At 38.1% G+C, this 26,293-nt stretch overlaps 1 protein-coding gene across 1 annotated transcript in view; it reads right to left on the bottom strand.

Annotated features, from left to right (window-relative positions):
* The window catches only part of Alk (ALK receptor tyrosine kinase), a 703,900-nt gene that overhangs the window by 437,908 nt on the left and 239,699 nt on the right, over positions 1 to 26,293 (bottom strand). The window contains exon 3 of the mRNA XM_004839247.4: positions 23,152 to 23,316. Within this exon, the coding sequence (XP_004839304.1) occupies positions 23,152 to 23,316 (165 nt within the window). The remainder of the gene's footprint in view (positions 1 to 23,151; positions 23,317 to 26,293) is intronic.

Here is a 26,293-nt window from a genome sequence, read left to right as displayed (position 1 = left end):
CTTTCAAAGTATTTTTTTTTCATTAAAGCACACAGATAAGATATACTAGAAATTTCACTCACGTAACAGCAGCCTCCTCTTTTTTCCTGAGAAGTAATGAAATAATTAAATAGAACTGACCCTTGACCTGAAGCCCCCACCCCACCCCGCTCTGACGCATAATCATTTCTCATTCCCTTCTGCAGCTCTGCCGCCATGCTGAAGTTCACACAACAGTGCTCATCTCTAGGCCATTTTCAATTAATTTCCTGAGTAAAATTTCATGAGACACTATCAAACCTTTTGCTAAAATCAAGATATATTACATCTACTCTATTCCCTTAGTCTACTAATCAAAAAAGCAATCAACTTTGTCTGGCATGATTTGTTCTTTTAAAACCCATAATGCTTATTGCTCATAATTCCATTATCCTAGATAGTACCTTTTTCCTCTTAATATTTTTTCCACTATATTAACATGGATTGAATTACTAGATGGTTGTTTCCAGGATCCCATTTTTTCCTCACTACTCTGAAAATTTGCTACTTAATTTGAAACTATCAACAAAATGGTATTTTGTATTCTGTTGAATCACAGAAGTATAAGAAAAAGGCTTCCGGAGTCACTTGATCAATGCCTCGCTTCCTTCTCAAGGCTCTGGTCATCTTCCTGATCCATTCCAAACCACTACTCATTATTCAGTGTCTCTCAAATAGGAGGCTCTGAGACCTCTTTGATAACTGCATCAATGATGCATGACCTTATGTTCAGGAAAAACATACTGATTTCTCATCTAGATCCATTCTGGAAGATAATATGGCAGAGAAGGCAGAGCTCTGAGTTCAAATCCTGAGTATACTATTTACTAGCTTTGTCAATCATCTTACTTTATATTTTAAGTAAACACTACTTTTAAAAGAATATTTACAGTATTGTTATTTTCTTCAGTTTTTACTTACAAAAGAAGTGTGAAAGAACTCTTAATGATGCAAACATGTATTTTATTTTGTTGTTCTTTTTTTTGAGACAGAGTCTTGCTGTATATTCTAGGTTGGCCTTGAACTCACTATATAGTCAAGGCTGGCCTCGAACTTGCAATGATCCTCCTGTCTCAGCCTCCTGAGCGCTGGGATTACAGGCGTGTGTCATCACAACCGGCACAAACATGTATTTTCTTTCCTGTATTTCCTTCCCTGAGCAAAATTCCACTCTCCAGAAGTGGCAAGAGTGGTTTGATATATCTGCTCCTAGGATATTTTCTATACCTAAATAACATATAAAACCCAAGGTGGTAATATGCATATTGCTTTACAATCTATATTTTTTACTTATTATATATATTTTCTTTTCATGTCACTATGTAATTATCTAAAATTTTTAATAATATGTATCACATTTGTAATTAAATTAGTCATGGATAAGTCAGAGTTAATTTGGTGGTCCTCTGTTGATAGGCATTCAAAGCAATTCTGCAGTTTTTCTCTATTTCAAATAATACTGATAATGCACTATAATAATGTTTAAACAGTTAATGAAAATCAAGTGAGGAAGAGAGCATTGTGAGGCCATGCTGCTAGGCCAGGTTGCTCTTCTTTGTTCCTCTTCTTTGAACCTTCCTCAGTGGAGCAAGATGGGATAGAGCCACTGGGGAAAGCCCGAAACCTCATCCCCTTGAAGAACATGATGACCTGGGGAGCCTTTTCCCTTTACCCAATGTGACCACCACCTGTAGAAGTCTCTAAATCCTCCTTGAATGCTTCAAGAAACATCCTGAGCCATGCTGCTGCTTTTGCCCTGAGTTCTTTACTTTCTCTGCAGCTCTGTTTATTCACAAGAGAGCACAAAGCCATTTGCGCATATCCATCATGCCATTTATTGAGTATTTACTGTGTGGTCAACACCGTGCTGAAGTAAGCTTTAGTGTATTATCTTCCTTAATTCTGATTAAGTCCTTTTGATGTTAGTGGGATGAATCACATTCTTAATTGGGTTTCTGATCTTATTAATGAAGTTACAAGAGTTATTTATATAGTCTGTATACAATTTCTTTATGTATGCTTTGCAAATATTTTCTGCCAATTTCATGGTTCATTTTTTAATTTTATTAAGCATCTTTGAAGAACAAAATTCTTAATTTTGATGAAGTATAATATATTAATTCTTCTTTTCGATTTGTGGTTTTAGTGTTGTTTCTAATAACTTTTCAACTCAATGTCAGAAAGATTTTCAAATTATTTTCTAGAAATTTTATTGTTCTAGCTCTTACATTTTTGTGTATAGTGTGAGGTAAGGGTCTATGTTTACTTTTTATATATTGATTGATTTCCAGTTACCCCAGTAAGAGTTATTAAAAAGGCTTTCTTTCCCTAAGTCTAGGCACTTTTGTCAAAAAAAAATCTATTCATAAAAAAAATGAAGATTTATTTTCAGATTCTCAATTCTTTTACTCCTTGCTCAATATCCTTATTTGGCTTAGATAGTAAGTTTTGAAAATAAGGTAGTATAATTACTCCAAATTTTTTTTATTCATTAAATTTATTGGTACATTTTAGGTATACAATACAATGACATTTATTGTTGGGAATTTGTATCTTTACATGATGTATCTTGGTTCTTATTTTTTCCCCATTCCCCTGCCCTCCCTTCAATCCGTCTAGCCCTCCCTACTTACAAAGACTTTGTTTTCATTTTTTTCCATTTCTCATATTTTTCCTTTCCTGTTGCCTATTTCTGGTCATTTGTATTTCCACATATTTTAGGCTACAAAAAATAATGTGAATTTGATAGAGATTACACTGACTTTATGGGGATCTACACGCCACCTTGAAATTACTAATTTTTTCAATTCACAAAAATGTAATGTTTTTCTTTTTATTTGGACTATCTTTAATTTCTGTCAGGAATAATCTATAATTTTCAGTGTACAAGGTCTTCTTATCTATGTTTATTTATTGTCTACAGAAGCATGTTCTTAATTCACTTTTGGGAATATCTGGCTGTTAGACCACAGGAACACAACTGAATTTTATATCTGTGACCTTTCTAAATTCATTTATTTGTTCTCTAAGTTTTTATTATTTGTGAATAGTTTTGATTTTCTACATAAAAGATCATGTTGCTCACTAATAAAAACCATTTTATTGTATCATTATGAATCTGTCTTTAATTTCTTCATTCCTCCTCCTTCTTTTCTTATTATCTTGGCTGGGTTCCATGTTGATTAGAAGTGATGAAAGACAGCATCACTTTCTCATTCATAATTGCAGGGAAAAGCTTACTTTAGTCTTTCATTATTTACTTAATTTAGTCTTTCATCATTAGGTATGTTGTTAGGTGGGAGCTTTTCATGGATACCCTTTTACAGGTTAAGGAAGTTCTCTTTTATTTGTAATATATATAGATTTTTTATAGATAACTTGGATATTATCAAATTTTTTCTGTGCCTATTTCATCATATGGCTTACTACTTTATTCTGTTAATATGCCATACTGTTTAACTTTTGAATATTAAACTAATCTTCATTTTGAAAGTCTATTTGATCATGGTATATCATTCTTTTCAAGTGTTGCTGGATTTGGCTTCCTAATATTTTAAGGGTTTTTGCATTTATGTTGGTGAGAGATATTGGTCAGTGATTTTCTTTTCTTCTGACATCTTTTTGCCAGCTTTAGTATTGGAGGAATAGAATGAAGTAGGAAGTGTTCATTTGTCTATTTCTGAAAGAATATGTTAAAATTGGTATTATTTACTCTCTAAATATCTGGCAGAATTCGCCACCACATTTAGACTTTTTTCCAGAATGATTTCAATTTTAGTTTGAGTTCTTATTCTAGGTCTATTTAGATTTTTCTTACATTTTTTCAAATTGGTTCTGATAATTTGCATTTTTCTAGGAATGTGTCCATTTCATCTAAGTTGTCTACACTTTAATTTCATCTAAATTTATTGGCAAAACATGTTTATAATTTTCCTTATAATATTTTAATTTCTCTAGGGTCAATAGTGAAGCTCTTTATCTCACTTTTGAATTTGTAATTTGTGTCTTCTCTCTTTTTTAATTAACAAAAATTTTTTTCAATTTTGTTGACCTTTTCTAAAATCAACTTTTATTTTCACTGACTGTCATTATTTCACTTTTCTGCTTTCTTGTTCACTGATTTCTACTCTAATCTTTATTTGTTATTTTGCATGCTTTGAATATTTACTGGGTTTTTTTCTTAAAGTAGATGCCTAGGTTATGGATTTGAGACTTTTCCTCTTTCCTGATAAAGTCATTCAAATATATACATTTATTCCTTAGTACCTTTTCTTTAATCTTTTACATTTTGATTTGTTTTATTTCAATTTCCATTCCATTAAACCATTTTCTTACGTTCTGTGTTAGGTTCTGATTAGTCATCAAATTATAAAGAGGAAAGGTTTATTTTGGCTCAAAGGCTCCAGTCTGTGATCACGTGGCCCTGTTGCATCTGGCCTATGGTTAGCATATCATGGTTGGGAGCACTTGGTGGAGCAAAGCTGCTCACTTCATGGTCAGAGGGAAAAAGAAAGAAGAACGCACAGGAATCCCACTAATCTGTTCAAGAAGATGCCTCCAAGGACCAGAAGACCTTCCACCAGGCCCCACCTCTTAAAGTCTCCATCTCCTCCTAATAGCACCAAGCTGGGGACTATGCTTTTAACACATGGGCCTTTGTGGAACATTTCAGATCCTGACTGTAGCCCTTCTCTGTGACAATGTTAAGACTTGGGTCCAGGTGTCTCCCCTAAAGCCTCATGTGGTCACTCCTGAGGCTTTTCAGAGGTGTGGCTGGATTTAGAGTATGTGATGCTGAGATTAAGTGTGGGATTCTGGGATCAAGGATGTGTGATTACTACATTATTCCACTGATTGATTTGGCATAGTTCTGGGTATGGATAGTGGAAAGGCCCACCCTGAGTGTGAGTGCTAGCCTGGATAGAATAGAAGGGAAAGAAAGGGCTCTTTCATCACTGTTGCTTGTTTGCTACTTCACTGCTTTGCTGCCTTGCTGCCTTCTGTCTGCCATAAATGGTTTCTCCTCTGCAATGGCCCTCTGCCATGCCTCCCTGCCTGGGAGCCAGCCAACTATGATCTGAAACCTCTATAAACAGTGAGCTAAATAAACCTTTCCTCCTTTAACTTTGGTCATTGGGCATTTTGTCTCAGCAACAAGAAAATGTAATTAAGGTAGACATATTTTTTCTTTGATGCATGAGTTATTTAGAAGTTTGATAAATGATTTTCTAGTATTCACCGATTTCCGTCATTGTAAATGTCTAATCTGTTCCATTCTGGTTGAAGAATATACTTTGTGTGATTTTAACTCCTGTAAATTTATTAAGACTTGTCTTATGACCTAGCCCATGGTCTAAACTGAAGAAAGTTCCTTGTGCACTTGAAAGGATTACATATTCTCTATAGTTATTGGGTGTAGTGTTCCATATTTTGTCCACTTAAAAGGATTTTATATTCTCTATAGTTATTGGGTGTAGTGTTTCATATTTTTTCAGGTTTAGTGGTTGATATTATGGTTCAATCTTCTATATCTTTTTCTGTCTAGTTGTTCTATTCATTATTGAGAACATAGTAGAGAAATCTCCAACAATAAATGTTGAATTATCTGTTTCCCCTTTCAATTCTGATAGTTTCACTTTGATATTTTGAGGATCGGTTGTTAAATGAATACACATTAATAATTGTTATAACTTCTTGGAGAATTGAATATATAGCATTACAAAATGTCTATCTTTTCCTTAGTAACATTTCTTGCCTTAATTTAATCTCATTAATACAACATCTCCAGCTTTTTTATGGTTAACTGTTTATATTGTACCTCTTTTTCTATCATTTTATTTTCAACCTATTTGTATAACAGACTCTAAGCTGTATCCTTTGTAGAAAACATATAGTTGGATCTTTCTTTTTGATATACTCCGATAATATCTTGTCCCTTATCATTTTGTTCTACTGTTCCTGTACTTCTTGACTGCCAGATACTTTTCAGTGTACCACTTGAAATCTTCTGTTGACTTTTTTCCTTTACATTTTGGAATTATTTTCTCAGTGATTTTTCTAGAAATTATAATGTGCATCTTTTTTTTTTTTTTTTGGTACCAGAGATCAAACTTGGGACCTTGCACTTGCGAGGCAGGTGCCAGAACCACCGAGCCCCGGCCCTATACTGTGCATTATATTTTATCATTCTATTTCAGATGAGTGTTAATCCAATTTCAATAATATATAGAAACTTTACTCAGCTGTATTTCCATTTCTTTCCCCATATTTTATTATTATTGTCACTTATGCATCTATATGTTGTCAATTTAATAATATAATTGTAGATTTATATGATTTTGTGTCTTAAAGATATTAAGAGAAGAAAGGAGGAAAAACTGCTGATTCTTTTATATTAACCCATATATTTACCATTTCTGGCACTCTTCATTTCTTCTTGTGTACTCAAGTTATTTCCTGCTAGTATGCATTTATTTCATTCTGAATCCTTTAGTATTCATCATAAAGCAGGTTGACTAGAAACAAATCCTCTTGGTCTTTTTTATTTAAAAACTATGTTATTTTGTCTTCATTTTTAACAGGCAGTTTGGCTGCATATAGAAATTTTAGTTTATTTTTCTTCTTCAAAACTTTGGAGTATGTAATTCCACTGCCTTCTAGTTGCATTGTTTTAAACAAGATGTCAGTCATTAATCATACTGATGTTCCCTTGTACATGATGAGCTACAGTAATACCTGGGTTCACAAATGCTTCTGTTTACCAACAATTTGGCTCGTGAACAGAAGTGTTTGGCAAAATTTTTCTTTCATTTGCAAACTCCTCATGAGGTGAGGAACACAACCATGGCCATCTTCCCTGCACAAACACAAACATGGCTATCTTCCCCAGAATCCTGTAATGAATTAAGTTCATGAACCAAGGTGCCACTTTATTTTTCTCTTGCTGTTTAAGATCTTTATCTTTGGCATTTAACAGTTGGATGGTGATCTAGATGTAAATCTCTGTATTTATGCTAATTGAAATTCGATGAGTCTCTTGAATGTGTAAATTGATTACCAATGCCTTATGATATTTTTTGGGCCCATTATTTTTTCAATGTCCCCTTTTACTCTTATAGGTGCATTAGTGACCTTGATGTTGTCCCTGAGGTCTTTTAAGATAGGAGTATTGTATTCAACTTTTTCTCTCTGTTATTCTGACTGGAAAATATATATTGGCCCAATTTCACATTGGTTTATTCTTTCTTCTGCCTTCTTAAATCTACGATTGAGTCTCTTTAATTAGTTTTTCATTTTAGTTACTGTACTTTCCAACTCCAAATTTTCTATTTTGTTCTTTTTTAAAAAAATGTTTATGTAGTCACTCAAATTCATAATTTTTCAGTTGTTGTTATTGTTATACTTTCCTTAATATTCTACACTATTTTTAGTAGTGGTTGTTCCTTGAACATAATTACGATAGCTGCTTTTGAGGCTTTGTTTTGTAAATTCAATATCTAAGGACATTCAGAGACTATTTTTATTGACCTTTTTTTCTCAAGAGTCGCATTTTCCTATTTCTTTGCATGTATCCTAATTTTTTATGAAACCTGGGCATTTTAGACAATATACTATAGCAACTCCAGATTCTGACTTCCTTATGAAGATTAATGTAGGGTTTTTTTCTTGGTGTTATTATGTTATTTTGTTTTCTTGTTAGTTTTGATTTTTGTTTTAGTAACTTGGGCAAACTATATCTATGAGAATTGTCTTCCTACAGTGTGTGACTGCTGATGGGTCTTTACTGATTCTTTTGCTGGTGCTAGTTTTTGTTTTAAGGCTGATTTCCTTTGGTGTCTCTAAATATTTGGATAGAGGATATGCTTAAACACCTTGAATCAGTAAGCATCCTGTAATATATAAATAATAATCTGTGGATGGATAAGGGAACACATTCAATGTTAGGCTGTTGAGGTCTTCCATGTCTTCTCCATACATGCACATGGCCTTAGAATTGGACTGAAGGTTGTGGCTATCTTGGACCCTGTGTCATCTCCACTGGGAATATACACAGCTTTGGTTGTATCTATGTCTGCCTTTTCCACGATCAAAACATGAGACTAGTAGAGTATTTGCACCCCTACCTTGCCTCCATCCCACCTACTTCTCAGATCAACATTTTCACCTATAACACTGCTAAGCATGTATACTGCCCAACTACTGCCTCACCTCCTCCAAATCAAGCAAGTTCCCGTTGACTGGGGCAGAGAAGCTGTTGTTCATTGTTGTGTACTCTGGCAGGCGTACTCAGTTGACAAAAAGGTGCAGACAGAAGCAGTACCAGGTCAGAATCTTATAGACCCTCACCATTTTTTACTTGAAGTTTAACAGTTTTTTAAACATAAATACTGCTCAGATTTTTATATTTTTGGTCAGTTTTCAGAGGACAGAAATAGTTATTTCTGTCCATTTTTTACAGCCCTATAGTTGGGTGTGAGAGCAAGAATTTATCACTTTCTTCATTTGACCATAATATGTATATCCATGCTTCTGAAACTACTCCAAGGAGTTGCTGTGAAATGAAAATAAGACAATATTTAATAAGTACTAGACATAATATAAATCTTAAGAAATACAAATAGGTTGACTGCATATAGTTAGGTGACTTGTGTCCTCCAAAAACGTGTTGAGTAAAGGGTGAGTAGGGCTGAAATTCAGCTCATGCTCTACTTGTCAAGCCGAGAAATCTAGCACTGGGTTTCTTCTATGTATCCACCTGGAAAAGACTGGGGTTTGTTTATTTTTTGTGTTTTCTTATTCATACAAAGATACCTAGTTGTGTTACTGAGTTCTGGCTCATGTTTCTTTCCTTCTCTCACACCCTCCTCCCTTTCCTTGGTTTAGGCTAAATCCTTTATCTAGAGCTGGTCCAGCAGTCACATGAATAGTCTTTATTAATTCCGTGCCCTTTGGTTGTTTCTCCTCTATTTTCATTTTATTGTTTTCTTTTAATTTTCCAAAGTAAATGGGCTCAATGACTTTACTCATACATTTATCAAAGCATGAATTAAAAAAGAAGTTCAAGTTGCTGCTGCTGCTTGTAGAGGCATTGGGAGGAGTATTGCTAATTATTTTTCTGTCAGAAATCCAGTTTCTAAATTATTTTTATAGACACAGCATCCCTTCAAGACCTTTTTTTTTTAAAAAAACTGCATCTGACACCTGATTGCTTACTGAAGGACTACTGATTACCAGGATATACTGAGCTTGTCTTGTCTTCACCTTCAGGAACACAGAACTCAATAGATTCAGCTATCTTTTTAAATATTATTTTTGTCCTGCAGGGTATTTTTGATTATTTCTTCATTCTCATAGGCTCCTGAAATTAGCTTGCCTTTGTTATCAATTTTGGCACCTAGGCTTGTTTCTCTAGCAAACAATGTTTCTTCATTTTATGTGTAGCACAAAAAAGGCCAACAGGTGTCTAAATTTTGATTTATTATTGGGTAAGCCCATTTAGCTTGTATGTCAGCCAATCCTACCTATTATGCTTCCAGATTTGTAATTGGGAAGGATGCCTTAGGTTTTTGAAGGAAGAATGGTTGAAGAGGGAAGAGGAACAGAAGACACAGGTCCAAGCATGAGTGCTAGCACTGGAGTGTATCCATTGAGGAGAGACATCTTTTACCAATTCTTCTAGCTAGCAAAAGCAGATTTTTTCTTTTTTAAAAATATAAAACAATTTCATTAAACCAAAAATCTTATAAAGTACCATATACTTTATGAATGTAGAAGGTAAGATTCAACAGACCCCAGTATATTGACAGAGTTGTACAACCACAACCACAATCAAACTTAGCTCATTTTTGCCATCCTGAATCAAAATACTCTACCTACTAATCATCATGTCCCAATCCATGCCCCCTAAATCTAGGTAATCATTGGGCTACTCTCTATCTTCACAGATTTTCCTACTCTGAGAACTTATTTTTCTTTCCCATGCTCACAAGGCTTTTTCTCATTCATACAATATAGTCTAGTGTGTTCCCAAGCACTGGCTCTTGTTTTCTTCCCTCTCTTCAAATTCTCCACCACTTTTCTGGTGTTGACCCAACGCAGTCACACAATTGCTCTTTATTAATCTCATGCTCATGAAGGGGCAGAGGAGAGAGCATAAAGCAAAAGATGACAAAGAGAAAGAAATGAAGTACTCATGAGAGGGCTGAACAGTTCTGAGTCATCTCCAAAGGACTGCCTAGCCGAAAAAATTCGGACATTTGCCTTCTCTAAAATGCTAGTCTCTGATGGCTCTATCTCCTTAATATTGTCAGTGTTCTTGACCTAGTTTATAGTTAAAAACTCCAAATAGACCATGATCTGTGTTAAGTATTCGAACATGAGAAAGATAGCAATGACTACACTGAGCTCTCTTGTGCTGGGCTCCCTGAGTGTACACTAATACAGAATAAAACTTCTAAGGTGGAAAAAATGATGTTTATAAATGAAGAAAAAAGAAAAATAATTCCTAGGAAAGGAGAAACATCTAATCTAAGGAAATATATTTTAATAATACTTTATATGTGTGTAGCCCAAGCAATATTGGAGATGAGGGGATTAAACAGAGGCACCCCAAGATGTTGTTACAGACATGAATTTAATGTTCTACTGTAGTGTCATGGCACTATACAACCAGAATAGCATTTTCATTTTAGGCACCTTGAAATAATTCCTTATTCCCGAAAAAATATTTCAACACCAAGAAGAAAATTGCCAAAAAAAATACAAATACAGGCTTGGGTACTAGAGACCAGAGACACAGGGAATTGTCACAGCACATATATAATCAGTGTTGCTAACAAGTGATCATAACATCTAGCATATTTCCAAATAATAACAGCTTCCATAAAAAAACCAACTAGGAAAGACATGATACCCAACAAACGCACTTTGATCAAACATGACTATGAGAAAGTACTAAGATTCCTAAAGAAGTAGAAGGAATCAAAAATAGATCATAATGCTTTAAAAATTAATAACCTAGGGCCGGGGATTTAGCTCAGTGGTTCTGCCGCCTGCTGCGCAAGCACAAGGACCCAAGTTTGATCCCTGGTACCAAAGAAAAAGAAAAAAAAATTAATAAGCTAGACCACACAACCTTGGCAACCCAGGTCAAAGGTTCTCACCAATCTCTTCGCCGGGAGTGCTGGACACCAAGATCTGAACCCACACACGTTCTTTGGAGTGCACTGCAATTTCATTTGTAAACACACATGGTTACTATAGGAGTTCAGGATCATTCTTAGAATGCTATCTTTGTCGTGTCCAGAAAGTTCTGAGTTTAAAAGCACCTGTATGTATGTTATGCATGGATATCTGGACTGAGTAAGCCTCCTATCTTTAGAGCGAAGATTTTTAAACAAGACAGAGCAGAACCTCTTGTTCTAGGCTGCCATGGTTGAGGTGACTCAGGCTTAGCCACATGTTTCTCTCCGAGGTCATTTTCCTGTTTACAGAATAATCTCTTGTGCCTTATTTTGACTGATTTTTATAACAAGTCAGAAAAGTCAAAGAGGTAAAAAGACCACCAGATCTCTCTTCAACTTAAACTAAACCAGTTTTTACTCTGTCTTATATGAGTAAAGATTATCTCTCCACTCCAAGAGGAATTATACTGTAGTTATCCCCTTCAAGAGCACATCTCTTCAGGCATAAATTCAGAGTGGGTTCGTGGCTTTTCTTAAACGGAGTCCATATTTCTTTAGGATGTCTCTTATCTGAACCATTGGATATATACAAATCAATGAGGCTAAGAAATCCATATAACACTAATAAAGGCTTTGTGATAAGAGGAAGTAAGGAAATAAGACAGGTATGCCTACTTTTATGGATTATCTGAGCTCATCCATTCAATTCCCCGATTTAGGAAGTAAGGCTGGCCTACCACTCCAGACTTTCAGAACAGGGGCCCTTCTGTTTCTAAAAAGGCAAGGTGTATGTATGTGTGTGTGGTGGGGGGATTTCTGTGAACATCTTTGCTGATTTCAGTAACATAATTCCATTTTCTCACACTGACTGAATCACCTTAGCCTGGATGGTGACCTTTATGCTAGGGCCACACCCTTCATTCTGGCAATCTGCAAAGAAGACACAGGTGACAGTGGATTTCCAAGACACTGAAGTTACCAGACAGAAGAGTGGACATAATTTGGCTGTGTCATAGGACAGAGAATTATCCCAGCATCACTGGCATATGTGCAGTGCCCTGGATGCACTGCCAGAGATCTAGTGATGATGAGTCTTCTGTAGGAGTAACCTGAGAAACACTGCATTTTAGCCAGTCTTAATGTAAAGAAATGGAAAGAACATGAGATTCAGTATTTAAATACTTAATTCAAGAGCCGACTCTCCCATATACCAGCTTTTATAGGTTTGAGCCACATAGTTCATCTGCTTTGAATTATAAGAAATATTTAATGAATGTCTGTTTTCTGTTGGACATTGTATTAGGCCCTTGGAACATTGCAGTGAATAAGAGAGACCCAGTTTCCTTTCTTGGAAGCTTACTATTAGCCTCAGTTTGCCAACTTATGGTTGGGGACACTGATGATACCCATCTTGCTGTGCTGTGAGAACCAAACACGAATGTGGATGGAAAGCACTTTGAAGTCTGTAGCTCTTCCCAGTTTCACTTGGGCTAGTTTCTGAACCAGTCAACAGCCCATCCAGGCCCTGTATGTGTGGTTTCATATCCTCCTTCAACTCTCCCAGAAAGGAGCTTCAAGAAACTGTGCCTTGTGTAGTTGCTACAACTTCCTTTAGGCTCCTTCCACAGGCAAAGTGTAGCCTCATCTCAGTCACACCATTTCTAAGCAATATGCCTTGTCCGGGCCCCTCCCTGGGGAGCTTTTGGTCCATAAGCATTTGCTTATGTCCACCTTTGACTCTCCTGCTTCTGGGTGTTTTTTTCTGTTTCTGACTCCCGAAGAGGTCTACTCTATTCAGAGTAGAGGGGACAGGGTGACTCTGTGAGCAATAACCCAATGGGCACCTGTAGTAAGTCAAGTCAGTTTGCGCTAAGGTCCAGTCAGTTTTCTGAGTGTGGCCATTTCTTGAATGGTGTCCTTTATAAGTTCTGGCCCTGGTCACAAGAGCATAGCACTCTTCATCCTTCCTTACTCAAAAGTAGCTTTATTTATTTCCATTAATGTTGCAAAAAAAATATCAGAAACTCTAGCATAAAATAACACAAATCTCTGATTTCACAGGCTGAAGATCAGAAGATTACCCTTCCAGGATAGAACAATCCTTCTTTTCTTTCCTTGCTTCTAGCGCTTCCTGCATTCCTTTTCTCATGGCCTCTCCCTCCATCTTCAAACCAGAAGTGTGGCATCTTAGCATCTTCAACTCTCTCTCTCTCTTTCCCCTCCCCCTTCTCTCTCTCTCCTACCCCCTCTCTCTTTCTGTCTCCCCTCAGACTTCTGCTTCCGCCTTCACATTCCTCCTCTGATTATTACTACCCTACTTCCTTCTTTCACTGATCAGGACCTCTGTGAATGCTTTTGGTCAATCTGGATAATCCAGGATAATCCCAACTGCAAAGTTTTCTTGCTGTGCAAGGTAAAATATGCCCAGGTTCTAGGGAGAAAGAATGTGTGTGTGTGTGCTTGCGTGCGTGTGTGTGTGTGTGTGTGTGTGTGTGATCTGCTCACCATACTAGTCTTGAGCCTGGAGAATCTGACATGACAAGTTTGGCTGCTCTAATGGTTCTGGGGGTTCCCCTTTTCTCCCTCTAGGGTGCCACATGACTTTCTAGAGCCAGTGCTCCCATCTTGCGCTATGGTTTCATGGTTGGCCTGAAGAACCAGACTGTCGCAGAGGCTGAACAGCGAATACGACCAAAACTTGGCGAGAGGTATCTCTCATCTGGTAGGATTTCTGTGCCTCACAGATTTTTGTGCCAGGTGTTTGGCTATTGTTTTGGTTGGATATGCCTAACCCCTGTCTTATATCAGAATAGGATATGGCTTTATTGACATCTAGTCTCAGACTTTTATGTTACAGATGGAAAACTTAAGTCCCACAGAGTAAAGCAAAGTCCCTAATGGCAGAGCTGGGCCTAGAGTCCAGGCTCCTCCATCCCCCAGCTCCTATCCTTCTTTCCTTACACTACAGGTCTACTACCTCATGGTTATAAGGTTCAGTTAAGAAGGTATATGATGTTGACTAGACATTCATAATCTTCCCTTCCCCTCCAATGAAGAGGCTTTAGAAGGCAAAGTAGGCAACTCCCTGGGAGGGGCCAGTCCTGATAGGCAGGTAAGCAATACTTCACCAGAAAACCCTCCTCCTGAAGCAAGCATGCCAGCTCATTGAGGCAGGTCCCGCTCTGAAGTTCAGTCTCCAGCTGCTAGGCTGGTACCAGCAACACATTAGGATGCATCATAAATCACAGCTTGTTGATATGATTGCTGAAAGGTCAGGATCTAAGGCCCATGGTCATTGCTCAGGAGATGAGGGACACATTTCTGCATACAGAACCAGCAAACTGATGTGGCCTTTCATAGTGTGTTCGAGAAGAGGGGCAGGGACAAGAGGCTACACATCTACCAAGTGACTTGAGTTTGATGAAGAGTCATGCTTAAATGAAAAGGTATGATCACCCAAAGCACTTCTGGTAAATTTGCAAGGGCAAGGATTAAAATAAAATAGGATGGATACATGCGATTCCTCCTGCAATGCTGCACTTAGTCCCTGGGTATATTTCTGAAACCCACTGCTCATTTATTTCCACAATTAGCCTTTCCGAGCCTTCAGAGAAGCCAAGTAGAAGCAGATGGGGGTGGGAATCTCTGGATTTGTGAACAGATGTCAACTGCCAATGCATTGTACACTATACAGGTAGGGAGAAAGACTACCTGCTTGGCTGTATGCTTGTCTGCTTCATCCTAGCAGTATTTCACCAGCATTTTTGATTGTTGTGGCACAAAACAGTAAACATTTTTCTCCAAAAATCCAAGACAATTCACTATAATACTGATCCCCTTGCATTTCAACACGACATGCTTATTTTATAAAAATAATGCATTTCATGGGCTCAAACTTGGAAAATATCAAAGCACATGGAGGAAATGAAAATCACTGATCATTCATGTAGAAATAATTCTGCTACTATGCTGGTCTATTTCCTTCTAAGCTTTCTGTTTATTTAAATCCTTAATTTGAATTAGAAATGTTTTGCAATATTCACAATATAAGTTTCTTACTTGTGTGAAAGAAATTGTATAATTAGCTCATTCTCTATAAGTGTATAAGGATATATTTGATTTTTCTCTCTTCATCTTGTGTCCAGTAACCTAGACGAACTCATTTATTTATTTTTTAGTGTGTGATTGCTGTACATGAAGTTTATACCCCTCTCAAGGAGTAGATACATGTATTAACACATCTTGATTCCTTTTTTTCCCTTTGCCCCTCCACCCACCTCCTGTCTCTAAATTCCTTGTCCCCATTTTCATTATTGTTGTTATTATTCATACTTTTAGTTCATGTTTTCAATGAATGTTTACATTAATTTTGAGTATTTGATATGAGTATTTTACACATCTTAAATTTTTTTGCTTTCTGTTCCCCTCTTCACATTCCCTCACTCTCAGTCCCCTGGATCCCTCCCCATATGTAAAAGATATATCACCCTGTGTCCTTCAACCACTCCTTCGTTTTGATTTTTATTGACTTAAATGAGCAATACCATGTGGTATTTAAATACATGTGTCTGATTTATTTCACTTAACATATTTTCCAGATGTACCCATTTTCCCAGAAATGTCTCAACTTTATCCTTCTTTATAGCTGAGTAGTAGTCCATCATGTATGGATACCACATTTTTTAAAATCCATTTATCTGTTCATGGCTGATTTGCTCCTTTATAAACATTGGTCTGTATGTATCACTGCAATATGATGTCGTTAGCTTTTTGGGGAAGATACCTAGAAGGGGAATTGCTGCCTCAAATGGAATTTCTAATTTTAGTCCTTTGAAAAATCTTAATACTGATTTCCACAATGGCTGTACTAGTTTACACTCCCACCAACAGTGAAGGAGGGTTCCTTTTTCACCACAGCCATGCCAGCATTTGTTATTGCTTGATTTCTTGATCACTGCCATTATTTGTGGTGTAATATGAATCTTAGTACTGTCTTAATTTGCATTTCTCTAATGGTCAAGATGTTGAACATTTTTTCATATGTTTATTGATCATTGGTACTTCTGAGAAGTATCTACTTATTTCATTGCACATTTTTTGATTGGATCTTCTAGTTTAGATGGTATAATATTTTTGAGTTCTTTATATATTCTAGATATTAGTCCTCTATCTGAGGAATAGCTGGCAAAATTTTTCCCATTCTGTAGGTTTTTCCTTATGAACATATATAGTTTTTTCTTGTATAAAACAACTTCTCTTTCACACATTATTTAATCTGCTTTTAAGAAACCAATTAATAGACCTTAAATACTTTGTTATATTACATATTTTACACAGAACATACGTAATAGCCGCATATTTTATATATGCTACATCTTATTGAACTGTTATTTTGGGCCATTTGAAACATTTCTAAAATTTTCACCATCATAAATAAACTGTATCAAGATAGTTTTTTAAATGATTCAGTAGGAAATAATTCAGGAGGAAATGATTTGGTTGCAGTCCTATATTTGAGGTATGTCAGTTGAAATGGAAATCTGTAGAGAACAATATCTTTTGGCTTTTGAGGGTTAGTATTATTAGTAGCACTTGGCCCAGAAGTTATTTCTTTCCTCTCTAAATCTATCAATTCCAAGAATAGAGACTGAGTTTTGAAACTTAAGAGAGATTACAGGAGCTAGACTCTTCCGTGAGGGCTTTTTGGGGAAGGGGTTCCTGACCAGAACTGCCCAGGTTATGAGCTGGGAGAACTTGCCCCAAGCGGGTCCCTAGAGGAGGGGGAAATGACAGAGACATCAGGAACTCTGGAGCCAGAGTCAGATGCTCAGTAAACTAGGAAGTCTCATGTCATTTATTGAGGACAGAAGCTCTGCAGTGGTCTTCAAAGTGTACCCATAATTATTATACAACTCAAAAATATTATTACACAACTCAAAAATAAGAAATTAAACTTTGGTGATAGTATTATGTGGAGATATATATATATATATCTCCACATATATATACACACCTATATATGATAGAAACATACATAGTGTATATTCAAAAATATTTTACTGATGGGGCATTCAATAAAATAAAAGTTTGAAGACAACAGTCCTAAAGTAGCAACTGGACACCGGTCTGAGAGAACAGCACAGGAAGGGAGTTGAGGGGGCTGGAATCTATGAATATTTAGCATGGACAGTTGCAATTTGGATCATCCAGCATGAAGCAAGTGAAAAGCAAGGAACATCATTCTGTCCAGAGAGAGAGAGAGAGAGAGAGAGAGAGAGAGAGAGAGAAGACAGAGTGACAGCAGAGAGGATCACCAGTCATTCAAATGACATTCTATTCCAGTTGCCTTAGCTCTCCTAATTGCCTTCAATCAAAACCCAGAACTATTTGCTAATTTTGCTTACACACACAAAGTGAAACGTGATTATTGACTCTCATTACACAGGTAAAATTCAGGGTTTCCTGTGCACTGTAAACACTGGACTCCGAGCTTGTACTAGCACGTTTCACCCAGCGGGTTAGGACCAAGGTGGTATTCTCAGGAAAAGCTCAGTGACTCTCCAGCCCCCATGTCCCTCCCATCTCCACCTTACTGACAGCCTGTCTTCATCCTTGAGGGTACCTGCTCCTCTTCCTTTTGTACCTGCTTTCCAGAAAGTTGCAAACCCATTCACATGTGAGCATCAATGCCTGGAAGAGGCTCAATCAATCAGCAAAAGAAGCTTGAAGGCAGAAACGGATGGCTTATGATAGGTTTCACTGTATAATGGAGGGAGTGCTGGGTAAACTTTCATCATATCACTTTTATATCAGCAACCCAAAGGGTCAAAAGCCAGAGCATGAGACTCAGAACCAACTCAGCTACCTAGCTGCAGCCTGCAGTGACTATGAATACAAAGAAGACTGTATCCTGAGAGAACTTTCCCAAGGCATCACTTACAGCTCAAAAGTTTGCCCAGGTTCCTGATACTCCTAGGATGGGGTCTATTTGAGAAGTGTTTATACAAATCTTTTAAGAACATTTCAAATCCCTGGGGAGGGGAAGGAGTTGAGGGAAGGATAAGAAATGCTGGTATTAATATAGGCTTCTCTGAACCTGCCTAACTAGACTCTTGATGGCTCTGAGAACTCACAGCCCACAAGTGCAGGGAGAAACATATAGGATCTACTTGCCAACCCAGCATGCAATGGGAAAATATCGAAGTGTCGTGGCCTCTAAAAGTTATGTCCAAACCTTAACTCCCAGTACCTGTGAAGATGACCTTATTGGAATAGGATTTGCACAGATGTAATTAAGGATACTAAGACAAAATCATGCTGAATTTAAGATAGGGTCTAAATCCAATGACATATTTCTCTATGTGAGGCAGATCTGAGACAAGGCTACAAGGAGAATACTTTGTGGCAATGGAGGCAAAGGTTAGAATGATACGTCTATAACCAAAGGAGCATTAAACATCGCTAGCAACCACAAGAAGCTAGAAGAGAGACAGGGAATGAATTCTTGTCCAGAAGGTACCAGTTTTGCCGACTCCTTGACTTCAAACTATTTGGCTTCCAGAGCTGGGAAAGAATATGTTTCTGGGTTTCTTTTAAGTTTGCTTGTATGCTGCAGCAGTGGACTGAAGGCTAAATAATCGCATTCTGGCATTGTAGTAATTTAGGCATGTGCTGAGGCATTCTTAGTTGTTCCAGGGCTCCAGGGGAATGTTTCTCAACATTTTGAAAACTAAATCATCTTGATGAACAGAGAAGTCTCAGTAGCCATGCTCCATCAAGGTCCTTCCCCCAAAATAAAACAAGGCAAAAACCTGAGGATCAGTGCCCTGAAGGAACTGAGTTGAAGATTGCAAAGGTCTTCACAATTGAGTCTAAACCCATTCTTCCTGTGTATGCATAAGAGTGAGCAACTAGGAAGGCAGCTGTTAGGAGGGACTGATAATGTGTTATCCATTTTTAAACCAGGGTTCATGCTAGAGTTCAAAACCTTGTCTTGCTGGAGGAAGAAAAATGTGTCCCTTTGACCACATTCTAAAACATAGGAAGTAGCAGACATCAAATATGCCCATGGCACTTCTTAAAAAAGTCACAGAATTGCCTCAACCTGATGCTTCCTTGAGATTTTATTAATTTATAAAATTGTGTTCCATCAAAATGATCACTTTTTTTCTTTTTTCTTTTTTTTTTTTTTTGTGGTACCGGGGATTGAACTCGGGTCCTTGCCCTTGCAAGGCAGGCAGCGTAACCACTGAGCTAAATCCCAGGCAAAATAATCATTTTTTTTATCATCTTGCCACTCTGAATTATATGTCCCTTATTATTCTCAGCTACAGAAGCCATAAATTCAAAGCATTCAAAATTTATACTCTTAACAGTTCATCATCTATATGACTAGTATTATCTTTCTGCCTTTTTCTGGCCCTTCTTTATCCCACGACAAGAAATACTGTAATAGTCAAAATACTATCCATCAGTGAATGTTCAGTTACAGAAAAATACAACAGTGAATCTAGTATCCTCCTCATCTCCATTATAAGCATATTTTCTCCCAATGACAGAGAGACTGAGATTCTAAAAAGTGGGGCACTGGGGTTGGAAGGTGGATCCTTGTTTTGCAACTGTGCAGACCGGGCATGTCATTTTCTCTCTCAGTATCCTTACCTCTTTGCCTGAAAAGCAAGGACTATTACAATAGCAGCTTGCTCAGTGAGGAATGATCCTACTTCAGGGAATAAGTAGTGATGTAATGAATTGATCCACAAAGTGATGACAGACCCATTACTGGATGTTTTGAACACCTCTTAGTGTCGTAGTAGAAGCAGTCCCTGCCATAGTTGATTCTTTTGTTTCCATGACTGGTCAATACTTTCTGAGTACAGATCTTTTCATTAGTTTTCACAAAAAATAAGCGTATGTTTCTGACTGCGGGTGATTCCCCCTAGTTATACTGGAATGTGCTTGTTCACTAAAACGCTTCATAAAGAAGACTACAGTAGTTTTTGCTATGATTGTTAACATCCCTGTCCATAGGGATGCTACACACTACCTGATGGTAGGAGTATGCTACTCAGAGAGATGACAGTTGATGCTTATTTAAAAATGGGTATTCCAATCTGAGCTGACTCATCTAATGAGAAAAGGTCTGCACACAGGGCATGCACTGACCGATGGGATCAAGCCGCATAAAATCATAAAGGTGTCAATACGTTTCCACACTAAGGAACACTGAACATTTATTCTTACCTCCCTCCCTTTCTCTCCCTCTTCTTGTCTTCTCCCAGCACTCAATGTGACACACAGATGCCGGAGATCACAAGGTGGAAGATGAGGAAGGAGCAGATCAGAGAATGGCAATGTGCACTTTATTGGAACTTTTAAAGATTTTTCAAAGCACCAACTGTCAAATTTGTAATATCCAACTCCACAAAGTATATGGAATTCCCCAAAACACACGTGTCACTTCCCTCCCTCTTGATCTCACTAAAATGGGATCACAATCAATCTCTAGAATATAAATGTCATTAAAATCTACAATGACCAAAAATATATGTTTCTAGGTGTTTGGTATTCAAATTCAGAGATATCCCTAGGGGTGGCCGAATAGAAATAAATCTGGAAGGATGTCCCTGGCACCAGTGCAAGAATAGCTATAACTCAGAATCACCTGGGTGACTTATAAAATTGTTTAAAAACCTCTCAAGGTAATTGAAATAGCAATAAGATACTGTGTTTTTTCTAACAGTTGATAAAAATGACAATACGAGTGATTGGCAAGAACATAAAGTCATGGGAAGGAACACTAATACATTAATGATGGAAGAATATAATATAAATCAGTGTTCCCAGTCTGAAAATAGATTGACAGTACCTAATGAGACAGCGAAAGCACCAACCCTGCCATCAGTAATCCCTCTGTTAGTTACATGCTCTAGAGCAACTCTGGGACATGTGTACCAAGACAAAACCACTCACAGTAGTGTTTATAATTGGAGAAACCAGGAAACAACCCAAATAATCAATGACAGAAAAAGACAGAACTGTAGTATTTTTATACAATGGATTCAATATGATACCAAAAAAATGAACCATGGCTTGTCTGAAAAGGGAAAAATCGCAAAAGAACGGTTTGATTTCATTTATATTTTAAAAGTCCCAAATATGAAAATCTAATCAACATGATGTTTGGGACTATATACCTAGGCCATAAAGAAAGGCAGATGAATCATTAGAACAAATGCAGGATAGTGGCTGTCTCTGAGGAGGGGGAGAAGTCTGTGATGCAGGGGGAAGACAAAGGGACGGACAGTATTCAGATTCTTATGCTTGGTGAGAAGAACAGAGATGGTAGTTTTATTGTAATCTTTAACCTGTGTACGCATGTTCTATTTGGTGTTTGGACATGCTAGAATTCATAATGAATTTTAAAATATGCAAATTCCTAGGCTCCATCTCTAATCTGTTAAATTGAAATCTTAGACTATGGGGCCTGAGTATTTTTCATAACTTTTTTAGGAGATTTGGATGCATTAAGAGCCACTCACTCCCCTTGCCCCACACACACATCCAAACAATATATATCAGTATCCAAGTGAAAGTAGTTTTAAAATATAAATCGACATTAGGCAATCTCAAGAGAGTCATAAAAACAGAAAAACTCGGTTCAGGAGGATGTATAGAAAGGAAAGGTGTCTGGTAGTTATGTTGTCACGGCAAGGTCCAAGGCTGATGTAGAATATAAAGCTGGAGAATTAATTATTTCTATGTCACCTCCACCAGCTTACCTGAGCCCTGCTTTTGTTAAGCTCTTGAGTTACATGAGCCTGAGATGATCACCCTCAGGTGCTCAGCCACAGAGCAGGCTCTGGCCATCATTTCTGCTACGAAGATGGAAACATGATGTGGTAGAAAGTTTCCTCATCTGAGATTCATCACAACAGACATTTCACCCTGGGCGCACGAGAATGGTCTATCTGTTCTTAGTTCAGCCAGTCCCCTTCTCAGAGGCCCAGCTTTCTCATCTGCCCTTCTTTATTCAAACCCAATGCAACAGGATAGGTAGAAGCACTTTGTAAACTGTAAGTGCTACTCTGAATGTCTGGTAAGCTCAGTACCGTATCAATTAGTGTTTCTTCCCCCAAACCAGAAATGCAGGCTGTCAATTTGGGCTTAGCAGAATTTTCTGAATCCAAGGAATTGAGAGCCCTAAGGTTTGGATTGGGGAGACCTGAAGGCTGGAGTAGAGCTTAGAACCTCTACAGCTCTCTCTCTCTAAAACCTCTACAAATACATAACAAGTTCATTCCGAATCTACCTTGTTCAGATCCGTATTAATTCAGAAGGGGATGTTCATAAACAGCTCAGAACTATTGGAAGCACTATGCAAAATAAACATGCAGCCTGAATATTCATGAGTAGCTTTGAAAGAAACTTTAACCCAGTTTGCTTTACCCTCCAAATTAAGAGTGCCAGGTTTAGGAAAATAAAGATGTAGGACACTCAATCACATTTGAAGTTCTTAGTATAAGTGGGATAGTTTTTACTATAAATATATTCTAACAATTGCATGAGATACACTTATACTGAAAATCATTTGTTGTTCACCTGAAATTCAAATTTAATCAGTTATCTTGTATTTTATTTGACAACCTCATAACAAACTGACAAAGAGATAAGCATATTTTTCTCTATCTTACCTTCGGAAAATCTGCATGGAAGAGAGTTATGAAATCCTATGTTAAAGGGGAAAGAGTTGGGGTGACCTTGTCATTAGTCTTAAATAGTCCTCTTCCTTACATGGCCCAAGAAGCTATGGTGAGACATACATACTAAAAATAGGTTTCAAGGGAAACAGGACAGACTTATGGAAAAGTCGCATCATTTCAAACAGAAAAAGAACACCCCAGCCTAGTGCTAGCCCATCCACGAGACTTTCCAACAGCCTCTACCTTACCTCTGGGCATCTCCTTAGAACGTTCTGCCTCAGGTCCATCCAACAAGTCCATCTGGGAGGCCTCCTCAGAGGGCACACGGCGCCAGGACCAGCTCTGGTTCCCAAGGTCATGCAGTGGAGGAGAATATTCCAGCTCACAGGGGAAGTCAAAGCTACACTCCAAACCTGCAATGACAGCTGAGGGTTAGTGGAACACAGTGTTTCCCAAATGTGGCCCCTTCACTCCAGGAAATTGGCCTTAATCTCACCCACAACCTTCATCCTGTCTAGGGAGGTGAGTTGTCAATTCCATAGGTGACCGGGCTCTACACTGAAACAAAGGGGACTAAGAGAAAAAACGCAGCCTTCCTGTAACTCACACTTTGAGAGGGGTCCTCAGAGGAGGTTCGCAAACTAGAGACTAACAGACTGGACAGTGAGAAGTGCTGTGCGCCGTGGGCTGCCTGGTGATGGGAGAGGGCCTGGAGGTCACGTGAGTAGGGTGTGCCTGAGCAACCAGTTAGATTTCACTCTATGTCTGGATCTGAACTGTATAGGTGGGTGATGCCAGGTGAAAAAAAAGTAAACTGGCCCTCGATTTCCTCACCTGTCCATTAGGGATGATAATATCTACTTGAGTTTGACATGAGAGCTGGTAGTAAAATGTCATCTACACATAGTTGGTACCCAGTAGAGAAGCTAACGAGGCTGCCCTAAGAAATGGGTTAAAACGAATGCAAGTTATGCACACAGCCCTGTGCTACCAGCCCTGTAATGCACCCTACTATCTCCCTGCCAGTGAAGAAGACCAAGGCCATGGGAATAAATCAGGGTTCACTCTGTCTTGGAGAAGGACTGGGGAAGGTCACTGGGTTAGGGGAGTCAGAGAAAGGCAGGAAGACAGCCATGCTCTGGGACATTTATGATCTTTCTGTGAGTTTCATGGGAGCAAATCATCCTATCGTCACTGTCTCCACATGGGGCTCACTTTTGGGGTACCCATACCCCTCGGCTTCTCTTTGCCCCTCCTTACTATGACCCAAAGCAGCTGAAGTACTTTGCACATAGTTGCCTCTCAAAGCTTACAGATGGATTAACAGAAGATGCGGCAAAATGCAAATCATTCAGCCACCTCCTACTTCATCCTTCCCTTAAACTGTAGGGCTATGAAAACAGAGATAATGTGATACGAAGGACAGAATGTTGGACAAGCAATATGGGAAATTTGGTTTGGGTCCAGGCTAGTCACTTCCCATGTGTACATTTTATTTTTCTCAAGTGTAAAACAAAGGGCTTCTAGATGAGATGATTTGGGAAACAAAAGCACCTGGTGAAAACTGGGCTCTGCTCCAGCTTTGCCACTGATTTTCTGGTGACCTTCAATAAGTCACTTAACACTTCTGGGTCTCGAGTTCCTCAAACAGAAAGTCTAGACCAGATGTTTTCTACAGTTCCTTCTCTATTTAACTTTTTTAAGATTGCAAAGTCCTTGCTCTCATCAGGGTTTTAGCTAATTTGATAAATCAATCTATGTGGTAACACTGTACTAATGGGTGCTAACTCCCAATTAGCATTTGTGCTTTTAAACAGCTGCTTCTGGGCCCGCCAGTTCCTCTGTCTCCAAGACAAGTCTGGTTTGGGGAATTTCAAAATGCAGCAGAGAAGTAGGGCTCGTTCTAGTGCAGGCAGCTGCTCCCTGACGGTCCTTTAATCACATCCATAGGCAGCTGGCCCTCCCTGGGAGTAGGAGTAAAATAATTCCCAGTGACACTAGCCACACCAGGTTAGAGAAGAAGGAAAAAAAATCCTTCAATTATACTTCCATTAAGTATCTTTCTGCTTCTCAGCCAGTAGAGATTTATGTTCCAAGCTGCTCTCTAGGAGCTGCCATCCTTCTGGTCCTAAGGTTAATACCACTCGCCCTTTCACAAGTCATACAATTCACCTTTATAATGGCAAGCTGAAATGGGTAGATCTTGCCTTGTTTGAGTTGATGTGCCATCGCTGCCTACGTAGTTCATCGGCCCAGGAGATTCTACCTGCCCCTGGAGGCTGCACTGCTACTATGTACGCCGCTGATGTTCAAGCAATCTGAACTTGCTTGCAAGAACGTGGTTTTGACAGCAGAATGCAAAGAGAAAATTCATCCTACACTTTGTACTTTGCAACATCAAAAGGACTTTCAAAAGGAAATGTGGGTCCGGGAATTTAGCTCAGTGGTTCTGGTGCCAGCCCCACAAGCGCAAGGACCCCAGTTTGATCACCGGTACAAAAAAAAAAAAAAAAAAAAAAAAGGAAATGTGTGGCCATAACATAAGGCTCCTCTGCGAATGGCCAAAAGGAGAGACGAATATGGGTGAAGAATCCTGTGAAGAGTGGTTATCAGCCGCTCCCACTTCATAATGATATCTACAGGTGCCTTTCTCAACTTCTGCAAGTTTCATCTGCAACTGTCTTGTATCTTGACAGTTCACCTCCAACCAAAGCTCTGCTTAGGACAGAACCAAATCAGGCACTGCCTGGCCAAGGTGTGCTACTGGACAAGCAGGCAACAGATGGTACAGTTCCAACACTAAGCATCACCAGTTCTTGCTCCTTTGAACTCTGTGGAATGTGATAATCGGCTGCGTTTGGGTCAGACCTTGCCTAGTGAAACAGACTGTGTAGCTGCCCTGGTTACCCAGTGAGTTTGTTTTAAAATTCCTGCTCCAAGGCATCTTCCCTTTAAGGGTCAAATCTGTACTCTCTTGTTTTAAAAGGAAATGGAGTTAACTTTGCTCATTTGGGTGAAACTGAATTGGGCTTTTCTACATTTTGATTTTAATTAATATTGAGAGGAAGTTGTTGTTTTTTTTCTCCCAAGTTACCCTCTACTTTTTGGGCAACAATACCTGGGATTTGTCTTCTGCAACAACATCGGGTTAAGTTTCCTTTTCCTTGGGCCTTTTCTTTTTTTAAAAAAAAACTTTTATGAGTATATGTTTTTAGTAAATAATGATTACATTCATTGTAGGAAATTGATACATGTATATAACACATTTCAATTTTTTCTCCTTCACTGCACCCCTTTTACTTTGCCAGAATCAGATTCATTTATTTATCGTATAAGAACTTATAAAGTTAATTATCCTATATACAGATTAAAAACCATACTAACAGGCCA

Source organism: Heterocephalus glaber, unplaced genomic scaffold (assembly GCF_053883595.1).
Source record: "Heterocephalus glaber isolate CG9 unplaced genomic scaffold, H.glaber_assembly_v1.0 deba00001457, whole genome shotgun sequence".
In the NCBI taxonomy this organism is placed as follows: domain Eukaryota; kingdom Metazoa; phylum Chordata; class Mammalia; order Rodentia; family Bathyergidae; genus Heterocephalus; species Heterocephalus glaber.
This window is presented reverse-complemented; position numbering and strand designations above follow the sequence as displayed.